This window comes from Vanacampus margaritifer, chromosome 18 (assembly GCF_051991255.1).
Source record: "Vanacampus margaritifer isolate UIUO_Vmar chromosome 18, RoL_Vmar_1.0, whole genome shotgun sequence".
Classification (NCBI taxonomy): domain Eukaryota; kingdom Metazoa; phylum Chordata; class Actinopteri; order Syngnathiformes; family Syngnathidae; genus Vanacampus; species Vanacampus margaritifer.
Window position 1 is genome coordinate 10516309 of NC_135449.1, and position 19739 is coordinate 10536047.

The following is a 19739-nucleotide window of genomic DNA, read 5'->3' on the forward strand; positions in this document are numbered from 1 at the left end:
TTTATATAGTAATGCCAGTTTTAAGTCGTGACCAAACATTTTGCAATTGTAATGAATAGAAATGTCCTCAATCTGTCCCAGCCTCTTAAATGAAAATCAACAAAATGAAGATAACCACCAGCCACATTTATTCCATTATGACAAATGTTATCGACACGCTCAAGTTCAGGCAGCGCGATATCATGTGCAGGTTAACATCACAAAGTGCAAATTAGGGGATGGACAGGAGTCACGGGTACCGCCTCCAAAATAATAAATATACATTCAGTTTAATGTAGAAAAATAAACACTACAAACATGCTTTCCCCTGCGTTAACATCATTTCTCGTAGTTGCATTAAAAAAAAAAAAAGATGAAACGAGGCACTTGCATTCCCATCTGTTGATCATCCTCGCTTAATTTTGGAGATTTTTCCCCCATAATAAATGCTAACTTGATATCACAATGTGTTTTCAAATCTCATCACACTTTTGTTTCCAGCACAAGGCCTGCTTGTACCCGCATTGCTACAATAATCGAGACTACAAAAATACATGGAGATTAGAACGTGTTGGCTAAACAGTGCATTTTATCATTTTTATTTACCGTGTTTTGAGTAATGAATCTACGTGGTTACTAAGGTGCGAGGACAGTTCAACACAGCTACTACTAACTAGCAGTTGGACGTAGCAGTTCCGAATCGAATCATTCCGGTTGAAAATATACTGTTTCAAATATTTGGAACGCATCCATGTTAAGACGCCGACAAAAGGTTTTCGCAGTCAACGGCAGGGGTCATTCAAAAGTGCAAACATGGAGAACGATGCTAAACATTCTCATCTACGCCTGCTTGTTAACGTCTCATTATCTTTACACCGTTGACAACATACACAAACGTGTAATCTTCTTTCCACTGAGGCCAAAATCAGTCTGCGCCATCTGCATTTCAGCCCTTGATGATCTATAGCAGGGGTGGGCACACTCGGTCCTCGAGGGCCGGAGTCCTGCAGGTTTTGGATGTTTCCCTTCTCCAACACAGCTGATACATTATCAGCTCATCAGCAAGCTCTGCATAAGCTTGGTAACGATCCTGTTGATTGGAATCAGCTGCGTTGCAGCAGGGAAACCTCCAAAACCTGCAGGACGCCGGCCCTTGAGGACCGAGTTTGCCCACCACTGATCTATAGCGAAACCTGGGCTGGCCGCTCATACCTCCAGCCCCCACGCTCGGAAAAAACCCTGGGCCACGCGCGCCTCTCGGAACGTCACGGTGAGAGCGTTGATGGTGACGTCGGTGACCGTCACCTCCGACGGCCCGACGGCGGGACTCCACGCCGTTTCGGTCACCTCGGCGAGCTCGTCTCGGCCAATGGCGGGGCTCCAAATGTCGGCTCTCGTCGGACCTACACCAAACAAGAATATTATTCCTCCGTAGTACGGATTTAAACTAAACTATATGTAAGCATACCTGGACTCTTTTCTATCGTATCCTCAGTCTCCTCCTCTTCCTCATCTTCAACAATATCCTCGTCCACCTCCTCTTCTCCCAGGCTTTTCCAATCCTCTTCTGCAGGTCTCGCTAGCCTGGAGTTAAGGTATCTTCTCTGTGGCCTCCTCTTGTACCCAGATGACCTCCTCCAGGCAACATACGACGGGTCCTCCTCTTCGTCCTCCTCCTCTTCTTCCTCCTCCTCTTCTTCCTCCTCCTCTTCTTCTTCTTCTTCCTCGTCCTCTTCCTCGTCCTCCTCCGGGGGTAAGGAGCGGGTCAGGGAGAGACGTAGGCGGGGTTTGGGCACATCTGCGGTCTTGTGAGCGCTGCGAAGGTCCATAGTATACACCGTGTTCTGAATCCAGACCAAGAGAGAAAATCATTAGCACAGCTGACATCACGTGCGGATAGTTCGGAGGTCAAGGCAAGCTTGGTGCTAACGGCTCGCTAGCAAGCGACTTTGGCTAGCTAGCTTGTGAGGCTAAATATGAGAAGCCATGCTAAATGCTAAGCTAACCTAAGATTCATTGTTGTCAAAATTAGAAAGTTGCTCCTCAAATGAAGTCATTGATTAGCAAAACTGCTCCTCAAAGAAAACTAAGTTATTTTGAGCCGTATACATCACTATAAAATATTTCTTGTTGAAAAAAATATATAACGAATTTGGCTAGCTAGCTGCTAGTGAGGCTAAATATGTTGTCCTAAGTCAGTAATCATGGCATCTAAGCTACATTTCTGTCAAGTATCTTCACAAAGCGATGAGGAAAGACGGAGAAGCCATGCTAAATGCTAAGCTAACCTAAGATTCATTGTCAATATTAGAAAGTTGCTCCTCCAATGAAGTCATTGATTAGCAAAACTTCTCCACACAAAAAAACTAAGTTATTTTAAGCCTTGTACATCACTATAAAATATTCCTTGCCAGTTTATAAAAATTTAACAAATTTGGCTAGCTAGGCTAAATATGTTGTCCTAAGTCAGAAATCATGGTCTCTAAGCTACACTTCTGTCAAGTATCTTCACAAAGTGATGAGGAAAGACGGAGAAGCCATGCTAAATGCTAAGCTAACCTAAAATTCATTGTTGTCAAAATTAGAAAGTCATTGATTAGCAAAATTGCTCCTCAAAGAAAACAAAGTTATTTTGAGCCTCAGACATCACTAGAACATATTACTTGCCAGTTTCAAAAAGTTCAAAAAATTCCATTTCACCTCCAACAGGAGTCGTTTGGCCTTGGGTTTTTTCCTTCTGTGACCCAGGGCTCTGTCTCTCTGCTCTCTAAGAAAAAGCAAACACACTATTAAAAAAAAATAAAATACTGGAGATATCGTTGTACTAAGCCACTACAAGTAAATGCTTGTTTGTTGTTGTTTTTCAATGTAACAAAAATACAGTATTTTACTTATTGTTCTACATTTTAATGTCACTGCTCAATATTATTGAGAAAGAAAATGTAATTGATCTTAACTAATTCACTGCCATAAATTCATTAAAAAAAAAGATTATTAAAAATTAGGGGTGACAGGCGATTATTTTTTTTAATTGTAATTAATCGCATGACTTCACTAGTTAACTCACGATTAATCACAAATTTTATATTTGTTCTAAATGTACAATAAAAAAAATCTAGGTTTTCATACTCTTGTTAACAAAAGTGGAAAAAAAATTAACTAATAAAAATAGTTTAAATGAATTTTTGGCGTTTATAGCCGTCAATGGCAATGAATAAATAAAATTTAAAAAGGAAAAATTATTAAAAATTTAAGGCGTGAGGCGATTAAAATTTGTTACCTAGTTAACTCACAATCACACATTTTATATCTGTTCAAAATGTACAATAAAAAAAAGAATCTAGGTTTTCATACTCTTGTTAACAAAAGTGGGAAAACATGTTAAACCAATAGAAATAATTACAATGAATTTTTGACTTCTTTAGCCATCAATGGCAGTGAATGAGTTTTAGAAAGGATGTAAAATCCTCATTTTCTCAAAAGTGACACAAAAAAATAGCTCCCACAAATTCCATCAAGTCGTACTTCTCTTCATATGCTTGGACTAAACGCTGGTCCAGAATGTGTTCCTCGGGTTCCCAAGTGCTGTACCTAGAAAAAAATTATACAATTTTTTTGTTTAGAAGTGTATTAAATCATTCCTACACTCATCAGACATCGTATTAGGAACACTGGTGCAATCTTCAAAAATTGAAATCACATATGTAAGCTGACATCACTGATCCAAATGTTGCCACTCACTTTGGAGGCCATCCTTTCCATTTCAACAGGTACTCCACGTTGCCCTGCGGAGACAGCAAATTTTGAGAGCAGCCACGGGCAAAAGCCACTCAGACTACGCGTTCGTTCGTCATCAGGTTTGCGGTAAATGGTGACATCATCACTTCTCATGAGGACACCAGGATTGGCTCGCGTGATGAAAACAGGAGCACTTATGTGTTTCAAAAGTTGTTGGATGTGGAAAATGCATCATAATTTGTTCTTGTTTGAATGAATCTGGTTAATGATTAATCAATTATCTGATCAAATACGTAAACAATACATTTATTTGTACTCTTTTTGGTTTTATTGATAATATAAATAAAAGTGCTAGATGTAAATTTAGCATTTGACAATTACTGTATTATGATGTGTTCTCAAAGAGCTAACAACAAATAAAGCAATTATTTACGTAAATTTGTTTTACTATTTAGATTTTAGTATTAACTTAATCAATTCTCCAGTCAACTAAATAAATGCTGAATGCATTTGAAAATTTTTATTTTACTACTTTTTATTTACAAAAAAATCAATTATTTATATAAATGAATGTAAAATGTTAAACTTAAATGCAGAACTACTTTTACTCTTTGTTTTGCTTTTTAACTATACATGGTCTTTAAAAAAAAAACACCTTACTATATATACATTATTATTTGAAATAATTATTTTTATCTGATTATTTAATGAAACAAATACAAAATGTAAAATGAATATTTAAAATTCTTTATTTTGCTTTTTTTTGTACAATAAATAAAGGAACCAAGTAAAAACAAGACGTAAAACGATTTTTCTATACCGATTGGAATTTAAGTAATTATGTAAAACTAGGAAAAAATAACACATGCACATGTAAAATGGTTTATTTGACTATTTTAACTCTAATGTTTATTTTACGAATGTTCAATACCGCATTTTAATATTCACCAAAAGTGGGTACTGCTACTTCTAGTCACTAATAATAATAAAACCGGTATCTTTATACCTGCACATATAAATATACAAATTTAACCAATTATTTAATAAATTAAAGAACACATTTTTATCAAACATATGTGAAATTATGCATTTTACTACTCATATCAATAAATGTATGTGTAAAATTGCTTATTTTACTTTCATTATTTACAATAACTACATAGGCTAATGCGATAAAAATTGATTTCGAAATACAAAATGAACGACTATATTTTAATGAACCAATTATAAAGAAAAAAAAAAAAGCTAAATTAATGCAACAAATATTACAAGCCCTTCGATAATGTGAATGCACGTTTAGTCTGGTTTATGGGTGACATTTCGTCAATTATAAAACCTGCACAAAGTTTATAGGAAGAACTTATAGGTTGTCAGAGCAATTATTGGATGTATGGAGAAATAAACCCAAGAGGGGATGTTTGGGATCGGACACCAATTTTAGCAACATGTGACATGTTAATTTGGATCCAAACACAATTAGCAAGAAAACAACAACAGGAATACACAAAAAGCTTGTCTAACTGTTCGTATCCAGAAAATGGACATGCAATAAGCAGCTGCGCAACAACTCAACAGCATCCTCTTTAAAGTCAATTAGGTAACAAGCTTATGCTCTTAGTAGCATGCTTTTATATAACATTTACTCCACGGTCTTGCGACGTAATGACATGAAGGTGAAAAGGCAAATATCTGCGTGAACTGTTACCTTCCGAACTCTTTTCTTCATGATGGATTCCACGGCGAACACTTGCTCGCCGATAGCTGACAGCTCCATCAAGTGCGCGCCTCGGACCTGCCGGGGGTGGGTGGGGAAAGTGGCGTGTTTCGCCGCTGAGCAGCGCCCCGCTTCACCCGCGGCCGCCGGGTTAGGGTGGCGACACTTTGAGGCCCATTGCGATGCCAGCGACTTGCCCACGCTGGTCGGTTTCCGTTGGAAAAGAATCTGCGACACATCTGCACGCAGCACGGCGCAGCGCGACCCCGTCTCTCTCGGGGGCGCGCACTCTCGCACGGCCGCGCGCGCCCTCCAGTGGTCAGAATATGAACGTGCACGTCAAGACACTTCATCAGGAACATCGACTTATAATTAGCATCGTAAATTTAAAGTTTTGAAAATGCCACTTGTTCACATTTTTCTTTTTTCCTACGTATGTTGAATTAAAAACAACTTTCAAGTTTTTTTGTACATTTTCCTTTCCCCATAAAGGGGAATCCGAATCAAAACGAATTATTACAATCTGTTCTATGCTAGGCCATTTTGTTACTTCCTGTCGACTGAAATAACGTCATAGTGGTCACGTGACCTTCACAAACTTGCTTTTGTATTGTTTTTTCTTTCTTTTCACTTTGCTGGTTGCTTTTATTTTGGTGTAGCTGTGATAATTGCTGCTGTGACTATAATTTTCCTCACGGGAATAATACAGTATCCATCCAGGGGGGCCTCTAGGATCAGAGTTTTAGGGGGTCCTGACCAGGCAAGATAAATTTCACTGTTTTATATATGTATTTCCAGTTTAGATTTTTGGGGGGTGGAAAAAATATTTTTGAGGCAAGTAAAAAGACAACAAATAGATCTTTCGGAGCAATGGCCCATTTAATACACTCGCACTGCAGCTTTGACATAAAGTGCAATTATAAGCATTTTGAAATTTATGCGGAAAAAACAAACAAACAACAAATTACACAGTATGATTTGTTTCAACTGGACACTATAATATGGATTGCTATGGCAAAGAAAGAAAAATGTTTTGTGAAACATCATATGGCATTGGATTTGGACAGAAAAACGTATCTTTGTATAAAAATTAAACCATTGTAAATAACAAAAATCCTTGGCAGCGATAAGTGAAGACATCGTTGATGGATTGCTTCTCAAAATGAGTGCTTTGGAATACACGCGTAAAACTGCCCACACAACTTTCATGTAAACAAGTTAAGGCCAGTATTGTCCCAAAAACAATACTTTGGAGCTACAAAAGCAAATATCTCATAAGGCTCATTTCAAAATAATACAACCACGTGGTACTTTTTTTTTTTTTGGACAACCACTCCCTGCACATTATTAGACTAAATTACGACAAACATTCTGTGTGGTGATACATCAAAATTTGGGCTCTAATTATGTTAAGTATGGAAAAATTAAGTCACTCCCAACATCAAGTTATTTATGGACACGTGCTTGTTCTGAAGCTTTTGACTGTGACATAAAATAAATGGAAGAATTGAAGTCAAGGGGAAAAAATGGACATTTGTATTTCGTCTTTGTTGAGCAGAATCCTCGTATGTCCAAATATGGTCAATGACATATTTTGCCCCAAATTGATACTATTGATATAAGTGTTGAAAACAGTTTGAGAAAACAATATTAACTCTGTCTTAATTGTTATCCAGATCGCAATCGATGATACGAGGCACAAACAAAAGCTCCAGAACAAGAAATGCAAGTCGACGTCCAAAAAGTGCAAAAGGACTGTAAAGCTACGAGCAACGTCATCGCAAAAAAAAAGTTATATACGCTCTACACTGGATTGTTTTGTGCATGAAAGTGAAGTGTGCAAAGATGGTTCTGCCATTTTTGTAAAATGCTGTGATATACTCTGTATGAAAAATGCATTTCATCTTTTTTTTTTTTTCATATATATCAATTTTAAGGCCCACTTGTACAGTCACCAAACACTGTAGCATTATTTGATGACTACAGTTTGAAAATCTCCACTAGAGACGATTTGGTGAAACCTTCAAATGTTGCGTCTTGCGGGACTCACCCTCTCGTCTGCGGCAGGCGATTAGAAAAAAGTGACCTCGGACGAGACGAAGAGCGAGACGTGGTGAAGAAGGGCACGCTTTGGTGAAAAGTGAAGGGAGGGCGAATTGGTGTTCCCTCGGCAAAAGGAGAGATGACAAGGACAACATTTCGAGAGTACTCCCGGGACTTTGGACACGTGAACACGTAAACGAGCAGATCACATCGGACTGAAAAATAGTCAAAGATATGTTGTATAAAATAAAAAAAAAAGGCAAAAAGAGCAAAAATTGAATAATATCTTCTCTGAAGTCAAGAACTGACTTCTGTTAATCCTCCCTGGAAAGTGTTTGCTTTCTTGATGACAACAAAAAATCCACCAGTGAATAAATCTCAAATCGATCCTCAGCTGTGAGACCGCCACGTTTGTCGCGCCTCCACTTCCTCCGACACGACCAACAGGAGTTCACAGTTCTTCCCTCGCAGCTGCTGGCGGAGGAACTTCCTTTTTTTTTTTGCGGTCGGGATTGACAAGAAAACAGAACAGCCACAGTTAAGAAAAACAAACTCGCAGACGGGCACCTGAGGGGAAATTACACATCAAAACACAAAGAGCAACTTATATTCTGAAAGCCTTTATCACGAGTCAATGTGCTTCACAAAGTTACTAAAAGAATGTACATTGACAACAGAAGACCTTAACTCATTCACTGCCATTGACGGCTATAGACGTCCAAAATTGATTTGAACTATTTCTATTAGTTTAACATTTTTTTTCACACTTTTGTTAACAAGAGTATGAAAACCTAGAATAATTTTTTTTATTGTACTATTAGAACAGATATAAAATGTATGATTAATCGTGAGTTAACTATCGAAGTCATGCGATTAATAACATTTAAAAATTTTAATCGCCTGACGCGACTTAAAGATTATTAAAAATTTGGGGAGTCAGGCGATTACATTTTTTAATCGTAATTAATCGCATGACTTTACTATTTAACTTACAATTAATCACAAATTTTATATCTGTTCTATATGTACAATAAAAAATATATAGGTTTTCCTACTCTTGTTAACAAAAGTAGAAAAAAAACTAATAGAAATAGTTCAAATGAATTTTTGACGTCTATCGTTGTCAATGGCAGTGAATTTGTTAAAAAATATTTTGAAGTAAAGAAATAAAAGTAGATTTTTAAAATTACTAAGACTACACTGTAAAAATAATATATATATATATATTTTTTTTAATAAACCTTAATCAAAGGTATGCAGAAAAAAATGCAAAGTTTTTAACCTAGATTTAAAAGCATTTACACTCATGGCTGATTTCTCTTCTGTTGGCAGCCTATTGTATATGTGTGCAGCATAACAGCCAAATGCCGCTTCACCATGTTTGCGTTGAAACCTGGGCTTGACTAATTAAGCAGAGTCTGCAGAGCTTAACTGTTTATATTCAATCAGGATTTATTTAATGAATTCAGGACCCAAACCATTCAGTGATTTAATAAAATAATAGGATTCTAAAGAATTTTAAATAATAAAGGCCTCCTCTCTAATAAACAACTGGTACTCTCTGCAGTATTACACATTTTATATTTTAATTACACCTTAAATTATGATTGTGATTGACAAAAATAGCCTCCATTTAGAATATGATAAAGTTGTATTAGTTAAAAATAATTAAAAAATAAAGGCCTCGTCTAATGAATGCCAGGTACTCGAATTGTTCAATTAAATGTAAAATGCTAATGAGTATGAGTAAGCAGTACTGTTTTTAAAATAAAAATAAAACAAAAATAAATAAATAATATAAATACATTTTATATTTTAATTACATCTTTTATTATAATTATGTATTTATAAAAAAAAAAAAAACCTTTTAGAATATGATAAATTGGTATTATTTTTTTTTTTTTAAGAAAACAAAAAATAAAGACCTCGTCTCGAATGAATACCAGGTACTTTGCACTAAATACATATTTTGGTACAAAATCTTTTATCATTATTTACTCATGAAAAAAATGAATAACCCTTTAGAATATCAAGTATGATTATTAAAAACAACAGCAAAAAAATAAATAAATAAAGACCTCCATCCACATAACATTTGGTACTCCCTGCAGTCGAACCTAGCGGGACATCCCGGCCGGGCAAGCCTCACTTGAGCTCATCTGGACTGCCGATGGGTTGAGGGCCACGCAGTTTGGAGTCCAGGTTGTAGTAGACCCCCGCCACCTCTCGGACCCCGATCCAGTGCTGGCGCTTGAGCGGCAGCTGCAGTGGTCCCCAGCGCAAATTGGACGGAACGTTGAGAATGAAGCCGGTCACGTTGGACAGCTCGATGCTGCCGACGTCCCTGGATGCAAAAAAAAAAAAAGGAAAAAGACAACGTTTGTGTCTTTTTGTCCTCATGTTTCCTTTTCAGTTTCACTTTTAGAGAAAATATACCGTTAGCAATTTTGTTACTGAATTAAAAGCAGCAACCTGAAAGGCTCATCGTCTCTAGTAAATAGCAACTATTCATATTATTATGAATGGAGGTGCTTATTGAGTTTAACATATTGATGTAATTTAATATAGTAATAAACACAAAATATAAGATATAGCTTTTGTATTTGCCGTCAATTAGATTGTGCAGATTGTACCTAATGTTTTGGCCACTCTAACATTTGTTGACTGTGTCCAAACAATGAACCACCACTAAGTTAATTATTGTCACATCAGTCTGTTTTTTTTCCCAGCCAGACAAACAACAATGCAGCTTTTCTGATAATGTTTTACTGAGAAGCACATCGATATTTGAAATCCTGATCTTTTTTTTTTTTTAATCAAACTGATAAAACAAAACAAAAACTCCAGATTAGGGAATTTGAGGCCCAAAGGGGATCACCTCATATTCCCTTTTAGATTCTTGTAAAGTGACTTCAACAGATGGGAAGGACAAATGCAGTGTTGTCTTTGGGCCACTGCTAACTATGCAGTTTTTTTATGAACTTTTTCCACAGTCATTTTCACATGCAAGCAGTGATTTATTTGAGCTGCATTCCTAAGAGAAGTACTTTTTTGTTCACGCTGTCTTCTACACCGCTCCAAATTTGACTGATTACAAATTTATTTTGTAATATTCTCTGGTAATGCTCGTCAAAGAAATACTGTTACATTAATATAATATTACTCAAAGTTAGGGCTGTGCAATTAATTGAAATTAAATTACAATTTCAATTATTACACTCCACAATTACAATTTCGGCATAATTGTTAACACAAAAAAAGATTATTAATACTAATTTTGAGTTGTTGAAATTTATATATTTGCACCTTTTTTTATTATTTTAAAATGACTAAAAAATCGTGTTTGGTCAACTTACATAATTATAGTGTTTCATACGGAAGAGGATTAGGGCCAGTGAAGAGGAAAAAAAGGTTGGCAGGATTCTGACTTTATTCTCAGAATTCTGACTTTAAACTGAGAATTCTCACTTTTAAAGTCAGAATTCTGACTTTAAAGTGAAAATGCTCACTTTACTCAGAATTCTTACTTAATCACAGAATTAATTTCAACTATAAAGTTAGAATTTTCACAATTCTTAGAATTTAAAGTCAGCATTCTCACTTTAAATTAAAAATTTTGAGAATGAAGTGCGAATCCTGCAAAACAGTTTTTCTCTCTCTTAACTGGCCCGAATCCTCTTCCGTGGTTTCAAATAATTGTAATAATATTATATCTTAATATTTTTAAATGTTTAAACATTTTCTTTCTTTGTGCTAAAAAATAATCATTTGAATAATCGTGATTATTATTTTTGCCATAATTTAGCAGCTCTAACTCAAGTAAACGTAAAAAGTAGCCTGTCAAATGATTATTAAATTATTTATTTTTTTAGCAGTAAGTAGTAACTAATTGGTGAGTAACTTCTGATTTATTACTTTTTCTGAAATTAGAGCATGAACATCAAATAGGAAAAAATATCAAATAAGAATCTAGAAATTTAGCAAAGCATTAACATTTTTCTATAACATAAATTAAGGCAAATTCAGCCAATTAAATGCTGAAAAGCAAGTTTGAACGTCATATAAATTGTTTGTCACAATTTTGCATCTGCGTGTGTTTGCTGAGACTTGGTGTGCGGTCATGTGACTTGCCTGACTACATTTAATTGGCCAAATAGAGTCAAACGTCACTTGAGGTTATGATAGATTGGTGAAACAAAGTCATGTGACGGCGCTTGAGGCACAATTCTCTCTGGCAAACCAAAACAAATATGTCGCGTAAGCAATGACAGATGAAGGATCATAAAAATACAAAAAGCAAATAAAAGTAGCTCAACGTAATGGACAAAGAAGAATGTTGCATTACAACTTTAATTTTTTTTTAAGAGGATAAGAGAAACACAAAATGGATCAATAAGTATAACTAATTGTATTAATTCATAGGAGAAGGGTCATGTTATCTTTTGCAAGTTTCCTTTAACTCATTGTTGACGTTTATAGCCGTCAATGGCACTAAATGAGTTAATTCCGCTTAACCCACCTTCTTTTATCCCACCAAACTGCCTCAAAGCCCCGCATCTGCAAGGCGGCCATAATGACATTAACGTCATAGTTCCCGTTTCCCAGCATGCTCTTCTTGTGAGGCGTCACCAGCGTGCTGGGGGAAAGCCTGAGCGCCACACAAGAGAGGAACACGTTAGGCGCATTTCGTGTGTAATCAGGAAAATATGAGTTGACAAATGTCCCCCCACCTCTGGTAGATCTCCTGCAAGGTGTCCCTGCTGAAAGCCGACCCGTCCTGGAAGACGTTGTTGAGCGCGTGCAGGGCGCACAGCTCCCGCCGCTGCTTCTCATGGTAAATGGCCGGACGCTCCGCCGAGGTCCGAGGGAGCTGCGGCGTCATGAGCATGAAGGGGGGAATATCCTGCTGCGGACCCTCCGCTCTCGCTTGCCCACCTCCACATTTCTGTTTGCTGACCTTCCAGGGCATGCAACCCAGCTCCTGAAGACCCCCCTTGCTCTTCCCCTTCCACTCGCCACCCGGATGCGGCGTGCTGCCCATCCCACGTGGTTTCGCCACACAACCTTCAGGTAGCTACATCTGCATCATGACAACCGTCGCCATGGTAACCACTCAGCCCCGCTTGGACGAGAGGATCTTTTGTTTCTGGTTGATTAAACTAAAGGTGAGGCTTCAAGATGTTCTCTCTTGAAAGGTCTTTTCCAAAATGGAAGATTACGCCTCGTCCACAGCGACGACTGTCTCCATCCTCGATGTGATTTTGTGTTGCTCCTTCCAGCTTGTTATTTTTTTGTCCTTTGCTCCATCACCAGGCTGCCAAACTTCCACTATTGATGTGAGAAACTAAACAAGTAACATAAAGACAAAAAAAATCATTAGAGTTAGAAATCTTCTAAAAGCAACTGTTTACGACTTTAACGACACTCCTATTAGGAAGAGCACAAATCTCGATCCTCAGCAGCTTTGGAGGAAGCTGGCTGCTTAGTTAGCTAGCAACACAACAGCCTCGCAAAGACCCCCCCCCCCCCAACACACACACATTAGTCTTCTCTCACAATGAAAATATCTAATATACGTCTAAAACATACATGTCCAGATTGGAGCGAACCCGCAGCAATGAAAGGTCGGCTTGTCTCGTGCCTGCGCGACGTGACAATGTTGTCTTGAGCAAACAACCCCTAGCGCCTCCTCTTTTTCTTCTTTCTTTTTTTTACGTGTAGAAACTTCTTTTCGGGGCGGCGACAACTTACCGAAGCACTTATGTCCGCCCCCCCGCCGACTGTCGCACACAGCTTTGAGGGCTAAAAGCGGACTGTGTTGTTTTCCTCAAGGCAGTTGGCTCCTTTGTCTTTTGTCACTTTTCACCAAGTGGCTCCTCTGTGGTGGCTGCGTCTGTGTGCGCGCATGCGCACTGGCGTCACTCCGGCTCCATGTTGCTGTGACTGCGTGCGTCACTCACAGCCGAGGGAGGAAAGAAAAGTGAGCGAGCAGGGCCAAACCACACCTTTCCACTTCATTGTTTCAATGTTGCGACTCAATCAAAGTCGTTATCTGCAAAGTCTTTTGTGTAGTCATTGTGCACCAAAAATAGTGAGCGAAGTCATTTCTGAGAAAGCCAAACATCTGCGCTCTGAAACGGAATTGTGAATAGCAAAATTATGGGTTGAGTGGTCAAAATATGTTTTGCTGAATCAAGCAAATGATTCATTGTATGGATGCTGATGTATATATATATATATATATATATATATATATATATATATTTTTTAAAGCAGAAGTCAACCCCAAAATTTTATTTGTAATAATATATGGTAAAAACGGCATTCTGGGCAGCCATTTTGCCACTTGCTGAATATGACATCGCAGGTGCTCAGACTCGGGTAACGGCCAATCACGGCTCGCCTGTATTCTGCTTTTGGTCATGTGACAATTGCAAACTGAGCCGTGATTGGTCATTAGTACTAACTGTGATGTAAGTAGTGGAAAAATGGCCGCCCCCTACTTTATCATTTATTTATATGATTTTATATAATTTTCTTATTCTCTTTTCTTTTTGTTATATTATTGATTTTATTTTGTTTAGCTTTTATATGTTTTAACCTCCCTGGTGTGTTATGTTCTAGTTGTTTGTACTATACAGTGTTTGTATTCGATCTTCACCCTTATTTTGTACATTGCTTATTGTGTGAATAAAGAAATTGAACAAAAAGAAAAGAAAAAAGGAGGAACTTAAAAAGAAATAAATTAAAAACGGGTGGATTTTGCTACTTTATTCATATTCCACAAACGCAATTTAAATACCATGTTTAGGTTAGTGGGGTAGCATAAAACACATTATTGTAAAGATTTTTTTTGTTTGGGTTTGACTTTCCCTTTCAAGGAATTTCAGTAAATGAACTGACCAGTCTGTTTGGTTTCAGAAAAGTTTGGATGACAAATTTCCAATTCTATCCTGCTCATAATCAAAATGACCGTCACAGGGGACTTTCCAAAAGTTGTGCCTGGCAAATGCATCAAGTGGGTAACCTTAAAGTGGCATTTCAGCTGTCTTTCCACGTAAATACCAACTCCAACCCTTCTCTTGTTTCCCACTGCACATAGCACGGCCTCTGTGTAGCTAATCATCATAGCAATGTGGTGTGAAACTGTTGGAATGTGATCTCTAACATGACGCATCTTTCCCACTCTCCGTCGCCCCATCCAGCTCTAAAGACAATGTCATGCAGGGAGTAAACATAAAAAGGCAGAGCATTTTGTGGGGATAACTTCTTACAGATCATTTTAAAATGCAGAGTTTATATGGAAAATATGGTTCATCCATCAGCAACTTCAATATTCATCATCACTTACCCATAAATCACAACTGCCTCTCCGATCCACATTTATCCTAAAAGGTGGGTAAAATCATTTAGATGACCACTTTGTCATATATAGTTCTCATTACTTTCTGTATACGAAACTAGTGTGTTTTGGGTGTACATATACCGTATATGAGGGGTGACTCTATATATGGAGGGCCACATATTGCCCGCTTTATTCTTTAACGTGGCCTACCAATCATTTACATTATTCAAAGTCCTACATTGATTAATTAATTTAGCTGCTTCTCTCCAAAATTGGTTAACTAAAATGTATATATGATTTTCTAATTTAGTTTTACTGATTCATCTCAATAAATATTAAGTTTGATTTATTGTAAACAAACAAAAAACAATAATTTAAATAAAAAACATATTTAACAATTAAAAAATAATAATAAGTGTAGTTAAATTGTACATAAATTAATTAAAAGTGATGTGCTAAAATTAATTTGTAAACAAAGAGACCATACCATCAAATTTAACTATTAATTTAAATAATTTCATTTGACATTTTGATTTAGTAATTTAAATAAAATACATAATTTAACAATTATAAAAATAGGATAACTAATTGTAGTTAAATTGTACATAATTGAATTAAATGTGATGTGCTAAAATCAATTCGTAAACAAAATTAAGACCATACCTAAAGATCAAATGTAACTATTTAATTTCTTAATTTAAATAATTTGATTTGATATTTTGATTTATTAATTTCAATAAAATACATACATTAACAATTATAAAATAATAAGAGGATAACTAATTGTTCAATTGTACAGAATTGAATTAAATGTGATGTGCTAAAAAAGTGAAAACCATACCTAAACAAAATTGAACTTTTATTGATTTATACATAATAGAATTAAATGTGAAAAATGCACTAAAATTATTTAAAGAAAATAAAAAATGAATACAGCATACATACATACAGTACATTTAAAGATGTTTGATACCAATTTCTTCAGACCGATAGATAAAAAAAATTAAATTACATACATTTGAAGACCTATTTATCCAGAAATATAGCGTATTTCCTTAAAATTGCATGAAATTAATGGCAATTCTCCATTCTTATTTCTAGTTTCTGTTCGTAAAACGGCCACAAGAGGGCAGCCGATACTGGCATCAACCGCCGTCACGAGGTTTGATGCAGTAATTTTTCCATATTTTACGTTTTGTTTTGTCTTAACCTCATCAACAAATATGACAAAAGTGAGCCCACCCCTGCTGTGAATGATTGTGTGTACGTTCATAAAAACATCCCTACAGAGTTAATATATTAGCACTGGCACTTGAAGTCAAACTGAATAATTTCATAGCCACGCTGTTCATTATCATCTACTTGTGTTCCATTTTTTTGCCCAGTGCAGACGTCATGTCAGCCAACAGCTGCTCTCGGATGCGTTCATCCCTCCTCTGCAGCTCATGGACAAAATGTCCCCTGAGCACCTTCAGCTCTAAGATCCGCCCCACCAGCACCCTGCGTGCCACCTTCTGCTCATCTGTGGACCGATCCGGCCTGGTGTCCATCAGCTCAGGCCTCTGACCGCACAGAGACGTCAGTCTGTTCACGCCGCCGGCATCCTCATCCAGCATCCGCTCCAAAGTGTCACGTCGACCCAAACGGTCGGCGTGGGTGAGCACTGGGATAATGTGCCCTCGGATGCCATCTCCGAATAATTCCAGCGTAGCTTGGATCAACGGCATAGCGTCCTGGTGCGCCTCCTTGCTGGAGCGTGGCGCCTGCATCACGAGCAGGATGGCGTGAGGACCAGGAGCAGCGAGCTGAACGCACCTCAGAGCTTCTTTGGCTCGAATACTTCTCCCCAACGATGTACCCAATAGATCCGGCGTGTCGATCACGGTAAGTTCTCTACCATCCACCACGGCCCTTCTTATGGTGCTCTCTACTAAAGGTTCCTCTGGTTCTTCTGCCCAGTAGTTCAGCATAGTGTTGACCACTGATGTACGTCCTCCACCAGCAGGGCCCACGACGATCAGTCTGAGGCCTGCTTTTAAGGGACTGGAGAGATTCACTCTCATGTTCCCATTCTCCAAATACTCTTCGCTGGATCCTGTAAGGGTCACAACACCAGCATTTTAAAAAACATTTTTTACATCAAGAAAAATGTGAAATCAGATTTAGTCACAACAACAAATGTGGTGCCTAGTGAGTGACATCGGGAACTTGACTAGTTAGCCTGTGTTTGAGAGTCTGTGCATGAGTGTTTGTCCCGTTCACAAAATGGCTGAAAGTACCTTATAGTTTCATAATAAATACTTATTTTAAACCAACAGCGCATTATGTTGACAATTCCGATTCCAAACATCCGGACATTTCTTAAATTTTCGCAATGCAAAACTTAATTTCCACGGCGTATTGTGTTGCTTTTGCCTGTTACTAATACTAGAGCATGCAAACCAGGCATATTGTTATAGTTGTCAAACAACATATTTATCACATTTTCAAATCATAATATTAAATCCTCACAAATCAAATTACAACGATCCAAAGTCCAATGCTTTTAAATGAGCGGAGAGTTTAAATGTTGCATTCGTGGAAAGTGGGAAACCGGAAATTCGATATCATTTCCGACCTCAAAGCGTTCGAGGCAAATGAAAATACAAGACATGTTCACGCGATGCAACGTGATTTGGAATGACTGCGTTTACCAAAACAGCAAAGAATTTAACGGAATTAGCGACCTTTGATGTTTACATTTGCTTTAAACGCTTCGAGGGTGGAACTTGGAACTCTTAAGAGTGGAATACAATTTGGGTTTCAAACTCTCCTCGAATGCAGCATAGGACCGCCATTTTGACTTGTGACGCCCCCCTCCCCTTATTCACACAAAGTAATTTACAAAACTCTTGATGGGAGATAACACTTGTGTTTGAACATTAGTACAACGACCATAACATACAAAAAAAGGAAAACACAACAAAAAAGAATAGCAAGACAAGTTTTACATTTCCAACGTGTGACGTAAGTTTGTCGAAAAGATTCACTGCACTATGCACGAAGCTTCTGCTCACATTAATAAATGCAAATACTGCAACCAAAAACCAAACTTTAAACACTTTCATAATGATACAATTTCTTATATAAAATTGATTAGTAGCTTTTGTACAACTTATAAACTCTTTGAATGCACGTAACCTATGTATGTACGCCCTGGCATGTGTTTGTTCAATTGTATACAATTTCTTTGTATACTTGGTATTTTGAAAATGGTTAATAATATATATATTTTTTAAACTACGCACCACAGCGCCATCTGCTGGATTTAAAGGGACACTGAATATAACAAACATTGGTTCTGACCAAGCCATTTCAAAATAAAATACTGCCCACGGGATACTATTGTATTTGTTGCAGTGAAATGTAGATAAAGAAAAAAAAAAAAAGTCAGATTACGGAGAACAAGAACTGACCTGTGGTGGCTGTGACGACAGGAAGCATCCAGTGGAATTTGGAAGAAAATGCTGAAGGGGGGGTTATTTTGGTTATTACATATTGTTAATGTTTGCTAGGTGGCGAGAGCACACAAAATGTCAAGTGATTTCTTTATCCCGGCATTATTAGAATTAATAATAAATAAAAGTAGGAAGAGCGATTACATTCGATAGACTTCCAAACTCGAGACAGCCATCGACACAGATTACGGACTCCTACAAAATAAAGTGCAGAGGACAAGTCATTTAATTTATGTTGCCGTTCGCCACAATACAACTTCATTTGTTATTGTTGTACCTCGGACGGTCCCCACAAGGCGACTCACCCAGCCCCAAAGAGCTGACAAACCTGAGCAACACAGACACAAAGTGTTTTTAAATGTGGTAATAAAGGTCGAACACAACACGGTCATCTTGAGTAAACTCACCAGTTAAAGAGCAGAAGAGACGAATTGGCCATCGGATTATGGCAGGAAGTGCTGTAGAAGGACAAGACAGGTTGCTGAAAACCTTGCTTCACCTTCCTAAAAGTACTTAATTTTAAATTGTACAGAAGCACCCAAATTCGCAATTTAGTATTACATTGATTATTGCAAATGTAATCAGTTTGTAGCCTCCTATCTGTACGGTTAAGATCACATGACACATGACGTCATTGTATGACTGACTCTGTGAGAATCTGTACAGAAGATACCCCACCACGGTGTAGGCTCCCATCTGGACATTGCTGCCGCTCAGCCACCGGCCTAAAAAGATAAGTCAAGAAAAATGTATACAAATTAGCACAAATGTTCTTAAAACCCGTGGGCAGTATTTTATTTTGAAATGGCTTGGTCAAAACCAACAAAAAGCCAAAAAATGGTCACAATAACGCCTAGGGGTTAAAGATTCTAAAAGACAGACCAAATCCGCTTTTCCTTCTGTTGTCACTGTTTACAATGCACGAGTAAAATATATCAGCGTGTGATTCGTACCTGCATCCTCAGTGTCGTTGGTTTCGCATTTACAATCCATTTCTCAAGATTTGCGCGCGACGCAACTCGAGTCTATGAAAAGCACAGCCGTGAAGTTAAACATTCATTAGCAAACAGATTCAAACGAGTATTTGAAAAGTGTTTTTACCTCAAGAACGCTTTAGCTCCTCCTTCCTTTGAGTCGATCAAACTTTGATCACACTTTTGACTGTGATCTTTTTCTTTGCCTGCCCCCTGATGAACACACGCGCACACGCAGCTTATGTTAATGCGTGGAGTGCAACAATGCGGCGGTCTGTTGCTCACTCACACTGCTGCCTTTCTTTCGTTGAACACACCTTTGTGGGACAAGTAGAACTGGAAATGTTGCAATTAGGTTTTGCGCTGTAGTTCCGATAAACAATCAAGATGTGGCGTTGTGCAAAGTTTTATTTTGGGAAACGGTGTCATCCTGAAGTCATATAGATCAC

General features: G+C 37.5%; 3 protein-coding genes across 4 annotated transcripts; all 3 read right to left on the reverse strand.

The window, feature by feature from the left end:
- Positions 1 to 105: 105 nt before the first annotated feature.
- cbx7b (chromobox homolog 7b) lies at positions 106 to 5736 on the reverse strand. The gene is made up of 6 exons (XM_077551631.1): positions 5423 to 5736; positions 3721 to 3764; positions 3505 to 3570; positions 2680 to 2746; positions 1448 to 1823; positions 106 to 1382 (listed from the first exon to the last, which is right to left on the reverse strand). Exons 1-6 carry the CDS (start codon positions 5489 to 5491, stop codon positions 1186 to 1188), a joined length of 819 nt encoding a protein of 272 aa, XP_077407757.1. The 5' UTR covers positions 5492 to 5736; the 3' UTR covers positions 106 to 1185.
- A 551-nt stretch (positions 5737 to 6287) lies between these two features.
- On the reverse strand, positions 6288 to 13383 carry josd1 (Josephin domain containing 1). Of its 2 annotated transcripts, none has more exons than XM_077551447.1 (5): positions 13226 to 13383; positions 12205 to 12818; positions 11994 to 12122; positions 9624 to 9818; positions 6288 to 7964 (listed from the first exon to the last, which is right to left on the reverse strand). In XM_077551447.1, exons 2-5 carry the CDS (start codon positions 12513 to 12515, stop codon positions 7865 to 7867), a joined length of 735 nt encoding a protein of 244 aa, XP_077407573.1. In that variant the 5' UTR covers positions 12516 to 12818; positions 13226 to 13383; the 3' UTR covers positions 6288 to 7864. The 2 variants fall into 2 exon arrangements, with proteins under 2 accessions (XP_077407573.1, XP_077407574.1); XM_077551448.1 differs by lacking the exon at positions 13226 to 13383 and adding an exon at positions 13064 to 13196.
- A 2278-nt stretch (positions 13384 to 15661) lies between these two features.
- LOC144038673 (GTPase IMAP family member 4-like) lies at positions 15662 to 19694 on the reverse strand. The gene is made up of 9 exons (XM_077551338.1): positions 19580 to 19694; positions 19418 to 19503; positions 19270 to 19341; positions 18964 to 19041; positions 18724 to 18774; positions 18594 to 18644; positions 18461 to 18511; positions 18275 to 18325; positions 15662 to 16914 (listed from the first exon to the last, which is right to left on the reverse strand). The coding sequence occupies exons 3-9, from the start codon at positions 19307 to 19309 to the stop codon at positions 16178 to 16180; spliced, it is 1059 nt and encodes a 352-aa protein (XP_077407464.1). The 5' UTR covers positions 19310 to 19341; positions 19418 to 19503; positions 19580 to 19694; the 3' UTR covers positions 15662 to 16177.
- Positions 19695 to 19739: the final 45 nt, after the last annotated feature.

What these genes read in the sequence shown, in the direction of transcription:
- cbx7b (XM_077551631.1), bottom strand. Translation starts at nt 5,491, where the DNA reads ATGGAGCTGTCAGCTATCGGCGAGCAAGTGTTCGCCGTGGAATCCATC. An exon ending in GTCCAAGCATATGAAGAGAA is followed by an intron (nt 2,747 to 3,504) that starts GTACGACTTGAT and finishes GCTTTTTCTTAG; the next exon opens with AGAGCAGAGAGACAGAGCCC. An exon ending in CCAAACGACTCCTGTTGGAG is followed by an intron (nt 1,824 to 2,679) that starts GTGAAATGGAAT and finishes GTCTGGATTCAG; the next exon opens with AACACGGTGTATACTATGGA.
- josd1 (XM_077551447.1), bottom strand. Translation starts at nt 12,515, where the DNA reads ATGGGCAGCACGCCGCATCCGGGTGGCGAGTGGAAGGGGAAGAGCAAG. An exon ending in TTGCAGGAGATCTACCAGAG is followed by an intron (nt 12,123 to 12,204) that starts GTGGGGGGACAT and finishes TGTGGCGCTCAG; the next exon opens with GCTTTCCCCCAGCACGCTGG. An exon ending in GTTTGGTGGGATAAAAGAAG is followed by an intron (nt 9,819 to 11,993) that starts GTGGGTTAAGCG and finishes TTTTGCATCCAG; the next exon opens with GGACGTCGGCAGCATCGAGC.
- LOC144038673 (XM_077551338.1), bottom strand. Translation starts at nt 19,309, where the DNA reads ATGGATTGTAAATGCGAAACCAACGACACTGAGGATGCAG. An exon ending in CCTTGTGGGGACCGTCCGAG is followed by an intron (nt 18,512 to 18,593) that starts GTACAACAATAA and finishes TTTATTTTGTAG; the next exon opens with GAGTCCGTAATCTGTGTCGA. An exon ending in AGTTTGGAAGTCTATCGAAT is followed by an intron (nt 18,326 to 18,460) that starts GTAATCGCTCTT and finishes CCCCCCCTTCAG; the next exon opens with CATTTTCTTCCAAATTCCAC.